The sequence below is a fragment of the Symsagittifera roscoffensis genome, chromosome 6 (genome assembly GCF_963678635.1).
Source record: "Symsagittifera roscoffensis chromosome 6, txSymRosc1.1, whole genome shotgun sequence".
NCBI classification, from domain to species: Eukaryota; Metazoa; Xenacoelomorpha; order Acoela; family Convolutidae; genus Symsagittifera; species Symsagittifera roscoffensis.
This window is the reverse complement of record NC_087067.1, coordinates 52,698,187-52,714,897: the sequence shown is the minus strand read 5'-3', so window position 1 is coordinate 52,714,897 and position 16,711 is coordinate 52,698,187. Positions and strand designations below refer to the sequence as shown.

The following is a 16,711-nucleotide window of genomic DNA, read 5'->3' as shown; positions in this document are numbered from 1 at the left end:
TTTTGTGAAAGAAAGATGGATATGAAAACTGCATCTTACCATTATTGTGAATAGCAGTTGTCAGAATATGACATTGATAATGCTATTAAGAGTGTTGTGCATGTAGGATTACAAAGTGGACATGAGTTCTTGTGGTCCTATGGTGTTGGATGCGCTGATCAAGATCAAGTCTGAGACAGACCCCACCCTCACCTTCAGACGTTCGTGCAGAGAAGGCATCTGTGGCTCCTGTGCGATGAACATCGATGGAACGAACCAGCTGGCCTGTCTCTGCAAGATAGACACGACCAAGACCACCAAGATCTACCCTCTGCCACACATGTATGTTGTGAAGGATCTGGTACCCGATATGACCAACTTCTACGCACAGTACAGGTTAGTTAAAAGTAATAAGTATTGAAAGCATTTATTCATACTCGCAAAAATTGACACGTTTAGGCATCAAAGACCTTGTCATAAATTTGAAGTCTAAATAAGTTGAAACCAACTTTTGACTTAATGCAGAGTTCGAAGATTTGATATAATTATAAAACAATTTAAAAAATTTTCAGCAAATGTTTTATCGGCGATAAAATCTTATATTGCTACGTTTCGAAAGCAAAAATGTTTTGAGGCTTTTGTGGGATTCTTGCTCAATTTCTTGAAAATTCAAACTTAAATACTGGTTACTTAAGTACTAGTTATTACAGGGTAGTTTAGGGGGGACTTGAAACTAAACTTTAAAAAGTTTTTTACATAGTTTATTTCGGCTCAACTGGTGTCTGCTCAAAGATTGTCGGCCTTGTTTCCGCTTCATAAGTTTTGTCCAGTTGCTAATTTGAATTTCAAATGTTTTGCTTGGCATTTTTGCCTAAAATTCCTGTTTGATGAACAGGTATTATGTAAGGGTTTTTTATTTTAGTTTTTTTGAGACGCTTTGGAAATTTTAATACTTTTTGCAAAATAAAAATTTCCCCGAAAGCTTTTCCTCTGAATTTCAAAAAAGGAGTATACATAGAACAATCGCCTACATTTTTTTGTGCCTGCATACTCCTCTGGTCTCTTTTTGCTTTCCCCTTTTGTCTACAGCCTTCGAAAACGTCTGTAGGGGGAATATTTGACCGACATATTTTTTCTTCTTTTCTCAAAAACTAACCTATCAAATCTGATATTTACGTTTCAATGATAGAAGGGAGTTGAAAAGCTCCCCTCAATAAGCGGTTATGCCCAAAGTTTTTGAACTCAAAATTATGGCCCTCGGAATAGTCAAGTGTTTGATTTTTTGACCGTTTTTTATATTTTTTTAAATAAGTTTTCTCAAAAAGTGACCTCCCAAACCCGAGGTTGTGGGTTCAATGGAGATAACGGCTAGTGAGAAGCTCCCCTGAATTAGCATTGCTACTCACATTTTTTTTCCACGAAAAGTTGTCCTCGGAAAAGTCAATTTTTTGATTTTTTTAAATCCTTTTTTGCCAAAATTTGTTGAATTTAAACTCTCCTATATCTAAGATTTTGGGTTCAATCAAAAAAACGGGTTTTAAAAAGCTCTTTTGCATATGCGACTCCGCCCAAATTTTTTATCCAAAATAAATTATTGTCCTCGGAAAAGTCAAAATTTTTTTTGATCGTTTTTGAAACTTTTTGATTTTCTCGAACTACCCACACAAACCTAAGTTTTTGGGTTCAAGCGAAATATCAAATTGGCTGAATCTCTTCTAAATGAGGGGCTACAAAAAGTTCTGATTCTCGGAAATGTCAACTCTCTGATTTTTTGACCGTTTTATGGACTTTTCTCGATAACTATCCTGCCAAAACTGATATCATAGTTTTAATCAAACGAACAGGTTGTTAGAAGCTTAACCTTATAATTTGCTAAACCCAGTTTCTGGTAGAAAAAAGTTATGGCCTTTAAACAAGTGAAAGGGCTCAGTTACAAAAATGGACTGTTTTAGAAATTGGTTGCCAATTCTCAGGTTTAGTGTTCAAGTGTTCAATCGAGAAATACGGCTTTAGGAATCTTCCCTACTTTACCGGCCACGACCTGCATTTAGCAGAAAAAAGTTGTTGATTTTTGAGTTTGACTATACTACAGAAATTTTTTGAATTTTCTTAAAAATTACCCTATCAAATCTGAGCTAAAGATTTCAATCGAAAGAAGCTGCGTAAGATTTTCACTGTTCTCACTTTGAACAACTAAGGATTTGGGCGAAGTCTAAATTTTGAAGGACGCATTTCGTCCCGCATCAGTATATCAAATTCAAAAAATATTAAATAGTTACTTCCAGTTTTAGCTGAGCCCTAGGTGTCCTTCATTGAGACATACGAACATTTTGGTTCCCCTAGTTTTTTTCAACTTTTTCATTTTTTTTTCGATTCCTGCTTTTTTATGATTGTGTTGCATCGCAATTGGCGCGAAGCTCCGCTTCGCCTGTGTGTAGATCATTTTGCAAGACCAAGGTGTAAAGTTTTGTTTTTTAAAAGTATTTTTTAACTCGTTTTCCAAAAAAAGTTTCGGCTTCCTTCTCTTTTTCTCTTCCTTATCTTGCGTTGGGATGTTTTTGATATATTGTAAGTGTTGCGAAGCTCTGCTTTGCCTCTGTGTGTAATAAAACTTTTTATTTTAAGTTTTCTGTATATAGCGGTGAGGGGTAAAACCGAAAATACCCAAAACTACAAAGTTTACAATAAAGTTAATGATATAGAAGAACAAGTTTCCTAATATCGAAAATAAATGTCTACGTTACCCAAAAAATAAGTTTCACAAAATATTTTAAAGCTAAGAAATGAATTTTTTTTTTGAATATTTAAAAAGCTATTACAGAATTTTAGAATATCGAAAAGGTAATTATATAATGAGTGGAGTGAGGGAGCTGTGGTTGAGGAAAAGGAGTATGTTTTGCTTAAATGTTTGAGTCGTGGCATTAAGGTGTCAAAACTTTCTCTCATTTGCCGGGAGGGCAAACGAATTACAATCAGGCGAATAAACCGCTGTTACAAGCGTCTAGCAGAGTACCACAACATTCCATTTGTAAAAACTAAAAAATGCCGATTTAAAAATGACATCTCCACTGACGGCTTTCATTCGCGTCCTGGTAAAATTCGTCAAGGCACGAGTTTCCAGAACAGCTCTGAGTAAACTGCATTAAAATAACCTCATTGTTTCTCAATTTTAAAGTTTGTGATTGATGCTGTCTATCTGCTGTGCTGAATGGTCGCTTTAGGCCTTCAAACAAAATTATGTGTTTCTTCTGGTTATCCTCTGCTGTTAGGTATGGCAGCTTCAGGCTTACTCTGTAATTTTTATTATCTTTACTCAATGTCTCATTAAACTCACTCAAAGTATCGTTATCTTGTTTCATTAAAGCCGTTTTTTTATTATATATCTTCATTCCTGATTAATTTTTTGGTCAACTTTTTTTGCTATTCGTACGTTAGGTCTGCCTTTAAATTATTCATTTATTAATGATGCTCTGATAGAATGTATAGCTGCTTTAAGGCCTGCGAACAAAATTAGTAATGATTTCACTCGTGTCATTCCTCGTCATCTATCTGCCGATGTCTTCAACTTATTTCGCTGTCAGAAAACTTTCGGTTATCTAACCAGGGGCCGCTTTGGCTCAGTATAAGTTCAGAAAATCCGAAAAAAGGTTGCAGCTTTAGGGTCCCCAGAACAGGACATATTCGGGCAAAATAAAAAAAACAGATGTACAGTGGCCGCTTAAGGCTCTGCAGAACAGAACACATCCGCACAAATGTATCACTATCAAGAATATGGCCGCTTTCGGTTTTTCGCACTACACCTACGAATCCAAGAAGAAGGTAGAAAAACAACGAGGATGATGATGTTTTTGAAAATTTCAATTTGGTGACCGGCGTGTGATGGTTGATAAGCGAAATGGTCCGAACGCAGAAAGCGTCTAAAAGTAGAAACACTGAAAAAACTTATTTGTATGGGCTAATCGTCAATTTTTCAATACTACAAATCAAACGAGTAAACTATACACAGATTGAGTAATTCCATCAAGTTCTTTTTTTTTCAGATATACCAGCAGACAAACATTTTTCTTAACTATGAGTTATTAGGAATTTTGGAAGTCTGACTTTCGATTAAATGAGAATGGCAAAAAACATTGATTCTGGATTTTACCGTGATTGGTTTGAATGGCAAAAAACATTGATTCTGGATTTTACCGTGATTGGTTTTTGTAGAATCTGAATCACGACTTGAAGGCTTTATTTAATGTCTCATTCAACTCAATCTATCTATTATATATTTAAATGCGGGCTTCACTATCTTGCCATGTTTAAGCTTTTTCAACGTATTATTTTTGCATGTTTAAGCTATATCGTATATTGCAATAGTTAAGAGATTATTTTTTCGACTTTCCAATTTGATTTTAGTGGTTAAATTAAGCAGCCCAATATCGAATTAGGGGTGGCGAATTTGGCCTCCAATTTTGAATGCTCGAATCATTTTAGTTAACGAGATAAGACGATTTTTGAGATTTTTTCAAAAATTTTCAGAAATTTCAAATAACAAAATAATTTACAAAACTTGAAGTTCCCAACCCTGTAGTTGGGTACTGTCAGAGTACTATCAAGGATTGCGAATCTTGCCTCCAAGTATGACCGCTGAATTCTTTGTAGTTTTCGAGATATGACGTTTTTTTGTGATTTTTTCAAAATTTTTCAGAAAACTTAAATTATTTTTATTTTTTTAAAATCTGAAATTCCCAACGCAATATTTCGGTGTTGTCAGGGTACTCTAAAGAGTTGCGAATCTTGCCACATGCGACTGCTCAAATGCTTTTAGTTTCCGGATGTGACGATTTTTGATTTTCTCAAAATTTCTCAAAGAACTTATTTACAAAGAAATAAAAATAATTTGAAACTACCAACTCGATGAAGATACAACCTTATTGTCAGCGTACACCCTGGAGTCTCAAATCTTGCCTCTTAATATGAATGCTCAAATCCTTTCAATTTCCGAGACAGTTTTTTTTTTCGGGAGACAGGTTTAAAAAAAATTCACAAAATTTTGAATTCCTAACCCTATAGTAGGGTGCTCTCAGGGACTCTCATTGGTTGCAAATCTGGCCTCCAAATTTCTCCAGAGGCCCATTAAGTTTTCGAGATGACGCTTTTAAAATGGGAATTAAAAAAATTAAAAAGTTCGAAATTACCAACCCTGTAATTGGGTGCAGTCAGAGTACACTAAAAGTTTGCAGATGTTGTTTCCAATATATGCGGTTTTTCATAAGTTGTCGAAAAATTTCGAAGCACCGGAAGTGCGTTAAACGCTAGTCCATGTTAATTGGTAGTGTGTTGCTTAATTTTGGTTCATCAGTTAATCCACATCCTAATCACTCCAAGTGGGTATTCTCGGCTGACAACGTAAGACTTTGCAGCTGTGAGTTCATTATTTATCTCTTGCGATGTTGTCTAATGTGTCGTGTCGAGTGTGTGTGTGTGTAGGAGCATTGAGCCGTTTCTGAAGAAGAAGAGTGAGATGAAGGTGGGGGAGAAGCAGCAGTACCAGTCGGTGGAGGACAGGGAGAAGTTGGAGGGGCTGTACGAGTGCATCCTGTGTGCCTGTTGCTCCACCTCCTGTCCCTCCTACTGGTGGAACAGTGACAAGTACCTGGGCCCAGCTGTCCTTCTGCAGTCATACAGGTACAGATACACATGGATACCACCCATACATACATACATGCATACCATAAGAGACACATACATACATGCCCCTCCTACTGGTGGAACAGTGACAAGTACCTGGGCCCAGCTGTCCTTCTGCAGTCATACAGGTACAGATACACATGGATACCACACATACATACATACATCATACCATAAGAGACACATACATACATGCCCCTCCTACTGGTGGAACAGTGACAAGTACCTGGGCCCAGCTGTCCTTCTGCAGTCATACAGGTACAGATACTCATGGATACCACCCATACATACATACATCATACCATAAGAGACACATACATACATGCCCCTCCTACTGGTGGAACAGTGACAAGTACCTGGGCCCAGCTGTCCTTCTGCAGTCATACAGGTACAGATACACATGGATACCACACATACATACATACATCATACCATAAGAGACACATACATACATGCCCCTCCTACTGGTGGAACAGTGACAAGTACCTGGGCCCAGCTGTCCTTCTGCAGTCATACAGGTACAGATACTCATGGATACCACCCATACATACATACATGCATACCATAAGAGACACATACATACATGCCCCTCCTACTGGTGGAACAGTGACAAGTACCTGGGCCCAGCTGTCCTTCTGCAGTCATACAGGTACAGATACTCATGGATACCACCCATACATACATACATCATACCATAAGAGACACATGCATACATGCCCCTCCTACTGGTAGAACAGTGACAAGTACCTGGGCCCAGCTGTCCTTCTGCAGTCATACAGGTACAGATACACATGGATACCACCCATACATACATACATCATACCATAAGAGACACATACATACATGCCCCTCCTACTGGTGGAACAGTGACAAGTACCTGGGCCCAGCTGTCCTTCTGCAGTCATACAGGTACAGATACACATGGATACCACCCATACATACATACATGCATACCATAAGAGACACATACATACATGCCCCTCCTACTGGTGGAACAGTGACAAGTACCTGGGCCCAGCTGTCCTTCTGCATTCATACAGGTACAGATACACATGGATACCACCCATACATACATACATGCATACCATAAGAGACACATACATACATGCCCCTCCTACTGGTGGAACAGTGACAAGTACCTGGGCCCAGCTGTCCTTCTGCAGTCATACAGGTACAGATACTCATGGATACCACCCATACATACATACATGCATACCATAAGAGACACATACATACATGCCCCTCCTACTGGTGGAACAGTGACAAGTACCTGGGCCCAGCTGTCCTTCTGCAGTCATACAGGTACAGATACTCATGGATACCACCCATACATACATACATGCATACCATAAGAGACACATACATACATGCCCCTCCTACTGGTGGAACAGTGACAAGTACCTGGGCCCAGCTGTCCTTCTGCAGTCATACAGGTACAGATACACATGGATACCACCCATACATACATACATGCATACCATAAGAGACACATACATACATGCCCCTCCTACTGGTGGAACAGTGACAAGTACCTGGGCCCAGCTGTCCTTCTGCAGTCATACAGGTACAGATACACATGGATACCACCCATACATACATACATGCATACCATAAGAGACACATACATACATGCCCCTCCTACTGGTGGAACAGTGACAAGTACCTGGGCCCAGCTGTCCTTCTGCAGTCATAAAGGTACAGATACTCATGGATACCACCCATACATACATACATGCATACCATAAGAGACACATACATACATGCCCCTCCTACTGGTGGAACAGTGACAAGTACCTGGGCCCAGCTGTCCTTCTGCAGTCATACAGGTACAGATACACATGGATACCACCCATACATACATACATGCATACCATAAGAGACACATACATACATACATGCCCCTCCTACTGGTGGAACAGTGACAAGTACCTGGGCCCAGCTGTCCTTCTGCAGTCATACAGGTACAGATACTCATGGATACCACCCATACATACATACATGCATACCATAAGAGACACATACATACATGCCCCTCCTACTGGTGGAACAGTGACAAGTACCTGGGCCCAGCTGTCCTTCTGCAGTCATACAGGTACAGATACTCATGGATACCACCCATACATACATACATGCATACCATAAGAGACACATACATACATGCCCCTCCTACTTGTGGAACAGTGACAAGTACCTGGGCCCAGCTGTCCTTCTGCAGTCATACAGGTACAGATACTCATGGATACCACCCATACATACATACATGCATACCATAAGAGACACATACATACATGCCCCTCCTACTGGTGGAACAGTGACAAGTACCTGGGCCCAGCTGTCCTTCTGCAGTCATACAGGTACAGATACACATGGATACCACCCATACATACATACATGCATACCATAAGAGACACATACATACATGCCCCTCCTACTGGTGGAACAGTGACAAGTACCTGGGCCCAGCTGTCCTTCTGCAGTCATACAGGTACAGATACACATGGATACCACCCATACATACATACATCCATACCATAAGAGACACATACATACATGCCCCTCCTACTGGTGGAACAGTGACAAGTACCTGGACCTAGCTGTCCTTCTGCAGTCATACAGGTACATATACACATGGATACCACCCATACAAACATACATGCATACCATAAGAGACACATACATACATGCCCCTCCTACTGGTGGAACAGTGACAAGTACCTGGGCCCAGCTGTCCTTCTGCAGTCATACAGGTACAGATACTCATGGATACCACCCATACATACATACATGCATACCATAAGAGACACATACATACATGCCCCTCCTACTGGTGGAACAGTGACAAGTACCTGGGTCCAGCTGTCCTTCTGCAGTCATACAGGTACAGATACTCATGGATACCACCCATACATACATACATGCATACCATAAGAGACACATACATACATGCCCCTCCTACTGGTGGAACAGTGACAAGTACCTGGGCCCAGCTGTCCTTCTGCAGTCATACAGGTACAGATACTTATGGATACCACCCATACATACATACATGCATACCATAAGAGACACATACATACATGCCCCTCCTACTGGTGGAACAGTGACAAGTACCTGGGCCCAGCTGTCCTTCTGCAGTCATACAGGTACAGATACTCATGGATACCACCCATACATACATACATGCATACCATAAGAGACACATACATACATGCCCCTCCTACTGGTGGAACAGTGACAAGTACCTGGGCCCAGCTGTCCTTCTGCAGTCATACAGGTACAGATACTCATGGATACCACCCATACATACATACATGCATACCATAAGAGACACATACATACATGCCCCTCCTACTGGTGGAACAGTGACAAGTACCTGGGCCCAGCTGTCCTTCTGCAGTCATACAGGTACAGATACTCATGGATACCACCCATACATACATACATGCATACCATAAGAGACACATACATACATGCCCCTCCTACTGGTGGAACAGTGACAAGTACCTGGGCCCAGCTGTCCTTCTGCAGTCATACAGGTACAGATACACATGGATACCACCCATACATACATACATGCATACCATAAGAGACACATACATACATGCCCCTCCTACTGGTGGAACAGTGACAAGTACCTGGGCCCAGCTGTCCTTCTGCAGTCATAAAGGTACAGATACACATGGATACCACCCATACATACATACATGCATACCATAAGAGACACATACATACATGCCCCTCCTATTGGTGGAACAGTGACAAGTACCTGGGCCCAGCTGTCCTTCTGCAGTCATACAGGTACATATACACATGGATACCACCCATACATACATACATGCATACCCTAAGAGACACATACATACATGCCCCTCCTACTGGTGGAACAGTGACAAGTACCTGGGCCCAGCTGTCCTTCTGCAGTCATACCGGTACAGATACTCATGGATACCACCCATACATACATACATGCATACAATAAGAGACACATACATACATGCCCCTCCTACTGGTGGAACAGTGACAAGTACCTGGGCCCAGCTGTCCTTCTGCAGTCATACCGGTACAGATACTCATGGATACCACCCATACATACATACATGCATACCATAAGAGACACATACATACATGCCCCTCCTACTGGTGGAACAGTGACAAGTACCTGGGCCCAGCTGTCCTTCTGCAGTCATACAGGTACAGATACTCATGGATACCACCCATACATACATACATGCATACCATAAGAGACACATACATACATGCCCCTCCTACTGGTGGAACAGTGACAAGTACCTGGGCCCAGCTGTCCTTCTGCAGTCATACAGGTACAGATACTCATGGATACCACCCATACATACATACATGCATACCATAAGAGACACATACATGCCCCTCCTACTGGTGGAACAGTGACAAGTACCTGGGCCCAGCTGTCCTTCTGCAGTCATACAGGTACAGATACTCATGGATACCACCCATACATACATACATGCATACCATAAGAGTCACATACATACATGCCCCTACTACTGGTGGAACAGTGACAAGTACCTGGGTCCAGCTGTCCTTCTGCAGTCATACAGATACAGATACACATGGATACCACCCATACATACATACATGCATACCATAAGAGACACATACATACATGCCCCTCCTACTGGTGGAACAGTGACAAGTACCTGGGCCCAGCTGTCCTTCTGCAGTCATACAAGTACAGATGCTCATGGATACCACCCATACATACATACATGCATACCATAAGAGACACATACATACATGCCCCTCCTACTGGTGGAACAGTGACAAGTACCTGGGCCCAGCTGTCCTTCTGCAGTCATACAGGTACAGATACACATGGATACCACCCATACATACATACATGCATACCATAAGAGACACATACATACATGCCCCTCCTACTGGTGGAACAGTGACAAGTACCTGGGCCCAGCTCTCCTTCTGCAGTCATACAGGTACAGATACTCATGGATACCACCCATACATACATACATGCATACCATAAGAGACACATACATACATGCCCCTCCTACTGGTGGAACAGTGACAAGTACCTGGGCCCAGCTGTCCTTCTGCAGTCATACAGGTACAGATACACATGGATACCACCCATACATACATACATGCATACCATAAGAGACACATACATACATGCCCCTCCTACTGGTGGAACAGTGACAAGTACCTGGGCCCAGCTGTCCTTCTGCAGTCATACAGGTACAGATACACATGGATACCACCCATACATACATACATGCATACCATAAGAGACACATACATACATGCCCCTCCTACTGGTGGAACAGTGACAAGTACCTGGGCCCAGCTGTCCTTCTGCAGTCATACAGGTACAGATACACATGGATACCACCCATACATACATACATGCATACCATAAGAGACACATACATACATGCCCCTCCTACTGGTGGAACAGTGACAAGTACCTGGGCCCAGCTGTCCTTCTGCAGTCATACAGGTACAGATACTCATGGATACCACCCATACATACATACATGCATACCATAAGAGACACATACATACATGCCCCTCCTACTGGTGGAACAGTGACAAGTACCTGGGCCCAGCTGTCCTTCTGCAGTCATACAGGTACAGATACTCATGGATACCACCCATACATACATACATGCATACCATAAGAGACACATACATACATGCCCCTCCTACTGGTGGAACAGTGACAAGTACCTGGGCCCAGCTGTCCTTCTGCAGTCATACAGGTACAGATACTCATGGATACCACCCATACATACATACATGCATACCATAAGAGACACATACATACATGCCCCTCCTACTGGTGGAACAGTGACAAGTACCTGGGCCCAGCTGTCCTTCTGCAGTCATACAGGTACAGATACTCATGGATACCACCCATACATACATACATGCATACCATAAGAGACACATACATACATGCCCCTCCTACTGGTGGAACAGTGACAAGTACCTGGGCCCAGCTGTCCTTCTGCAGTCATACAGGTACAGATACTCATGGATACCACCCATACATACATACATGCATACCATAAGAGACACATACATACATGCCCCTCCTACTGGTGGAACAGTGACAAGTACCTGGGCCCAGCTGTCCTTCTGCAGTCATACAGGTACAGATACTCATGGATACCAACCATACATACATACATGCATACCATAAGAGACACATACATACATGCCCCTCCTACTGGTGGAACAGTGACAAGTACCTGGGCCCAACTGTCCTTCTGCAGTCATACAGGTACAGATACTCATGGATACCACCCATACATACATACATGCATACCATAAGAGACACATACATACATGCCCCTCCTACTGGTGGAACAGTGACAAGTACCTGGGCCCAGCTGTCCTTCTGCAGTCATACAGGTACAGATACACGTGGATACCACCCATACATATATACATGCATACCATAAGAGACACATACATACATGCCCCTCCTACTGGTGGAACAGTGACAAGTACCTGGGCCCAGCTGTCCTTCTGCAGTCATACAGGTACAGATACTCATGGATACCACCCATACATACATACATCATACCATAAGAGACACATACATACATGCCCCTCCTACTGGTGGAACAGTGACAAGTACCTGGGCCCAGCTGTCCTTCTGCAGTCATACAGGTACAGATACACATGGATACCACCCATACATACATACATGCATACCATAAGAGACACATACATACATGCCCCTCCTACTGGTGGAACAGTGACAAGTACCTGGGCCCAGCTGTCCTTCTGCAGTCATACAGGTACAGATACACATGGATACCACCCATACATACATACATGCATACCATAAGAGACACATACATACATGCCCCTCCTACTGGTGGAACAGTGACAAGTACCTGGGCCCAGCTGTCCTTCTGCAGTCATACAGGTACAGATACTCATGGATACCACCCATACATACATACATGCATACCATAAGAGACACATACATACATGCCCCTCCTACTGGCGGAACAGTGACAAGTACCTGGGCCCAGCTGTCCTTCTGCAGTCATACAGGTACAGATACACATGGATACCACCCATACATACATACATGCATACCATAAGAGACACATACATACATGCCCCTCCTACTGGTGGAACAGTGACAAGTACCTGGGCCCAGCTGTCCTTCTGCAGTCATACAGGTACAGATACACATGGATACCACCCATACATACATACATGCATACCATAAGAGACACATACATACATGCCCCTCCTACTGGTGGAACAGTGACAAGTACCTGGGCCCAGCTGTCCTTCTGCAGTCATACAGGTACAGATACACATGGATACCACCCATACATACATACATGCATACCATAAGAGACACATACATACATGCCCCTCCTACTGGTGGAACAGTGACAAGTACCTGGGCCCAGCTGTCCTTCTGCAGTCATACAGGTACGGATACTCATGGATACCACCCATACATACATACATGCATACCATAAGAGACACATACATACATGCCCCTCCTACTGGTGGAACAGTGACAAGTACCTGGGCCCAGCTGTCCTTCTGCAGTCATACAGGTACAGATACTCATGGATACCACCCATACATACATACATGCATACCATAAGAGACACATACATACATGCCCCTCCTACTGGTGGAACAGTGACAAGTACCTGGGCCTAGCTGTCCTTCTGCAGTCATACAGGTACAGATACTCATGGATACCACCCATACATACATACATGCATACCATAAGAGACACATACATACATGCCCCTCCTACTGGTGGAACAGTGACAAGTACCTGGGCCCAGCTGTCCTTCTGCAGTCATACAGGTACAGATACTCATGGATACCACCCATACATACATACATGCATACCATAAGAGACACATACATACATGCCCCTCCTACTGGTGGAACAGTGACAAGTACCTGGGCCCAGCTGTCCTTCTGCAGTCATACAGGTACAGATACTCATGGATACCACCCATACATACATACATGCATACCATAAGAGACACATACATACATGCCCCTCCTACTGGTGGAACAGTGACAAGTACCTGGGCCCAGCTGTCCTTCTGCAGTCATACAGGTACAGATACTCATGGATACCACCCATACATACATACATGCATACCATAAGAGACACATACATACATGCCCCTCCTACTGGTGGAACAGTGACAAGTACCTGGGCCCAGCTGTCCTTCTGCAGTCATACAGGTACAGATACTCATGGATACCACCCATACATACATACATGCATACCATAAGAGACACATACATAAATGCCCCTCCTACTGCTGGAACAGTGACAAGTACCTGGGCCCAGCTGTCCTTCTGCAGTCATACAGGTACAGATACTCATGGATACCACCCATACATACATACATGCATACCATAAGAGACACATACATACATGCCCCTCCTACTGGTGGAACAGTGACAAGTACCTGGGCCCAGCTGTCCTTCTGCAGTCATACAGGTACAGATACTCATGGATACCACCCATACATACATACATGCATACCATAAGAGACACATACATACATGCCCCTCCTACTGGTGGAACAGTGACAAGTACCTGGGCCCAGTTGTCCTTCTGCAGTCATACAGGTACAGATACTCATGGATACCACCCATACATACATACATGCATACCATAAGAGACACATACATACATGCCCCTCCTACTGGTGGAACAGTGACAAGTACCTGGGCCCAGCTGTCCTTCTGCAGTCATACAGGTACAGATACTCATGGATACCACCCATACATACATACATGCATACCATGAGAGACACATACATACATGCCCCTCCTACTGGTGGAACAGTGACAAGTACCTGGGCCCAGCTGTCCTTCTGCAGTCATACAGGTACAGATACACATGGATACCACCCATACATACATACATGCATACCATAAGAGACACATACATACATGCCCCTCCTAATGGTGGAACAGTGACAAGTACCTGGGCCCAGCTGTCCTTCTGCAGTCATACAGGTACAGATACTCATGGATACCACCCATACATACATACATGCATACCATAAGAGACACATACATACATGCCCCTCCTACTGGTGGAACAGTGACAAGTACCTGGGCCCAGCTGTCCTTCTGCAGTCATACAGGTACAGATACTCATGGATACCACCCATACATACATACATGCATACCATAAGAGACACATACATACATGCCCCTCCTACTGGTGGAACAGTGACAAGTACCTGGGCCCAGCTGTCCTTCTGCAGTCATACAGGTACAGATACTCATGCATACCACCCATACATACATACATCATACCATTACAGACACATACATACATAGATCATCTTTGCTTCTATAGTTCGCATAGCTTACGCTACATCTGAACATAGAACAACCATAAAGTTTTTTTCCACTCTTCGAGTGGCTGGAAAAATAAATTGGTAAAAAGTTATCAGGAAAACGGATGTTGGGAAAAATAGTCTTAAGAACTCTTTAGACAAACAAACATGCAGAAAAGTACTAGCGGAAAACTGAATACTGTGCGAAATTAGAATCCAAAAGTGACAATCGCAGCTTGTTGAAGATGGTGAAAATAATCAAGCAGGAGAAAGAAGCCTGAGAGGAAAAGCGCAGCCAGATGTTTAGTTTTTTATACTAGATTACAAACTAGTCAGATTTCAACAGGACGAAACCAATTACCAAAATTAATGAGTTGATTGTCAGCTTCAATAAGTGAACTCTTTTTTACAATTTTTTTGACATGCGAATTTCCGTATGAACAATTTTCAAATGGCTATTTTACAAGGGGTTGGGAAACTGGAAAAAAAGCCGAGCTTTTCGGCTCTCAACGGAAAACCACTCTTGTCACCCCGATATCGAACTACTTGTAAATATCTGGTCGCTTTTTCTGGGCCGAAAGTTTAGTATCACAGTCCAGCAAAAGCGCGGATGTAGGATAGTTTTGAAGCGCCGATGCTCCAACTGAGATTCGGAGAACTTAGCCGCTTCAACGCCGCTCCCTGTAATACGTATGATTTTGATTGGTGTGTTTTGTAGGTGGATGGTGGACAGTCGTGACGAGTACACGAAGGAGAGGCTGGATGCGATGAGGGATAAGTTCAGTGTGTACAGGTGTCACACCATCATGAACTGCACCAAGACATGTCCGAAGGGACTGAACCCAGGCAAGGCCATCGCCAACATCAAGAAGATGATGGTCAAGAACCCCAGGGAGAACGAGACGTACGGAAATGAAGGCCAAGGAGAGGCCACAGCCGCCACCGCATCAGCCTGACCAAGAGAAGTGAGGCGTGATCTGAACTGAATGAAATTAAAAGAAATCAGATGATGGGATCTACTTGACAAATCTCCCCTTCCCTGTGTCACTTACTAGCAACAGCCCCTTCCGCTTCAGAATACTTTGTTTAATAATCGAGTCAAAAATATAAATGTTGTGAACTTGCCGACGAATGTGAAAGGGAATGCGAATAAATTGTCAAGTAGACTTCATTGGACTTCATGTCTTATGAATGAACACTCACTTTTTTCATGTGACTAATTTTGACATCGAGTTCTCGACATAGATAACAATCAACTTTCTTTCTTTATTGGGAGCTTAAATGGATTCTTGCGTCGAGATTATAATTATGTAGATAAGGCAGAATTATAGCAACATGCGTACATGAGATAGAGAGTAAATATATTCTTGTAGATTACAACCTGTTTTCCTTCCAGTTTTTGAGGCTGTTGATGAAAATGAACTTGTGCACTTGTCTGACTAGCAAACACATTTGCTGGCAGAAGAAGCTTTCAAGTTCGAAACTTTAATTTGTTCCAAAAATTGTTGGCAATATTGGTGAACTTCGAGAGAATTAAACGGTCAAAAAGTGCTGTTTAGGTTAATTGGTATTTTTCACTTCGTTTAAGTGGTTTTCGACTACAAATGAGCGAGCTGTTGTAGGTCAATTAATTTTTTTCTGATTTGTCGGTCGGAAAAGATTCTGGTAACAATATATTATGAAGTTTTAAAGGGTGA

The 16,711-nt window shown here is 42.5% G+C and overlaps 1 protein-coding gene across 1 annotated transcript in view; it reads left to right on the top strand.

The window, feature by feature from the left end:
• Positions 1-16,394, top strand: part of LOC134848151 (succinate dehydrogenase [ubiquinone] iron-sulfur subunit-like) — a 295,415-nt gene extending 279,021 nt beyond the window's left edge. Inside the window, exons 3-5 of the mRNA XM_063865510.1 lie at positions 107-375; positions 5,455-5,652; positions 15,733-16,394. Of these exons, the coding sequence (XP_063721580.1) occupies positions 107-375; positions 5,455-5,652; positions 15,733-15,970 (705 nt within the window). The 3' untranslated portion in view covers positions 15,971-16,394. The remainder of the gene's footprint in view (positions 1-106; positions 376-5,454; positions 5,653-15,732) is intronic.
• Positions 16,395-16,711: the final 317 nt, after the last annotated feature.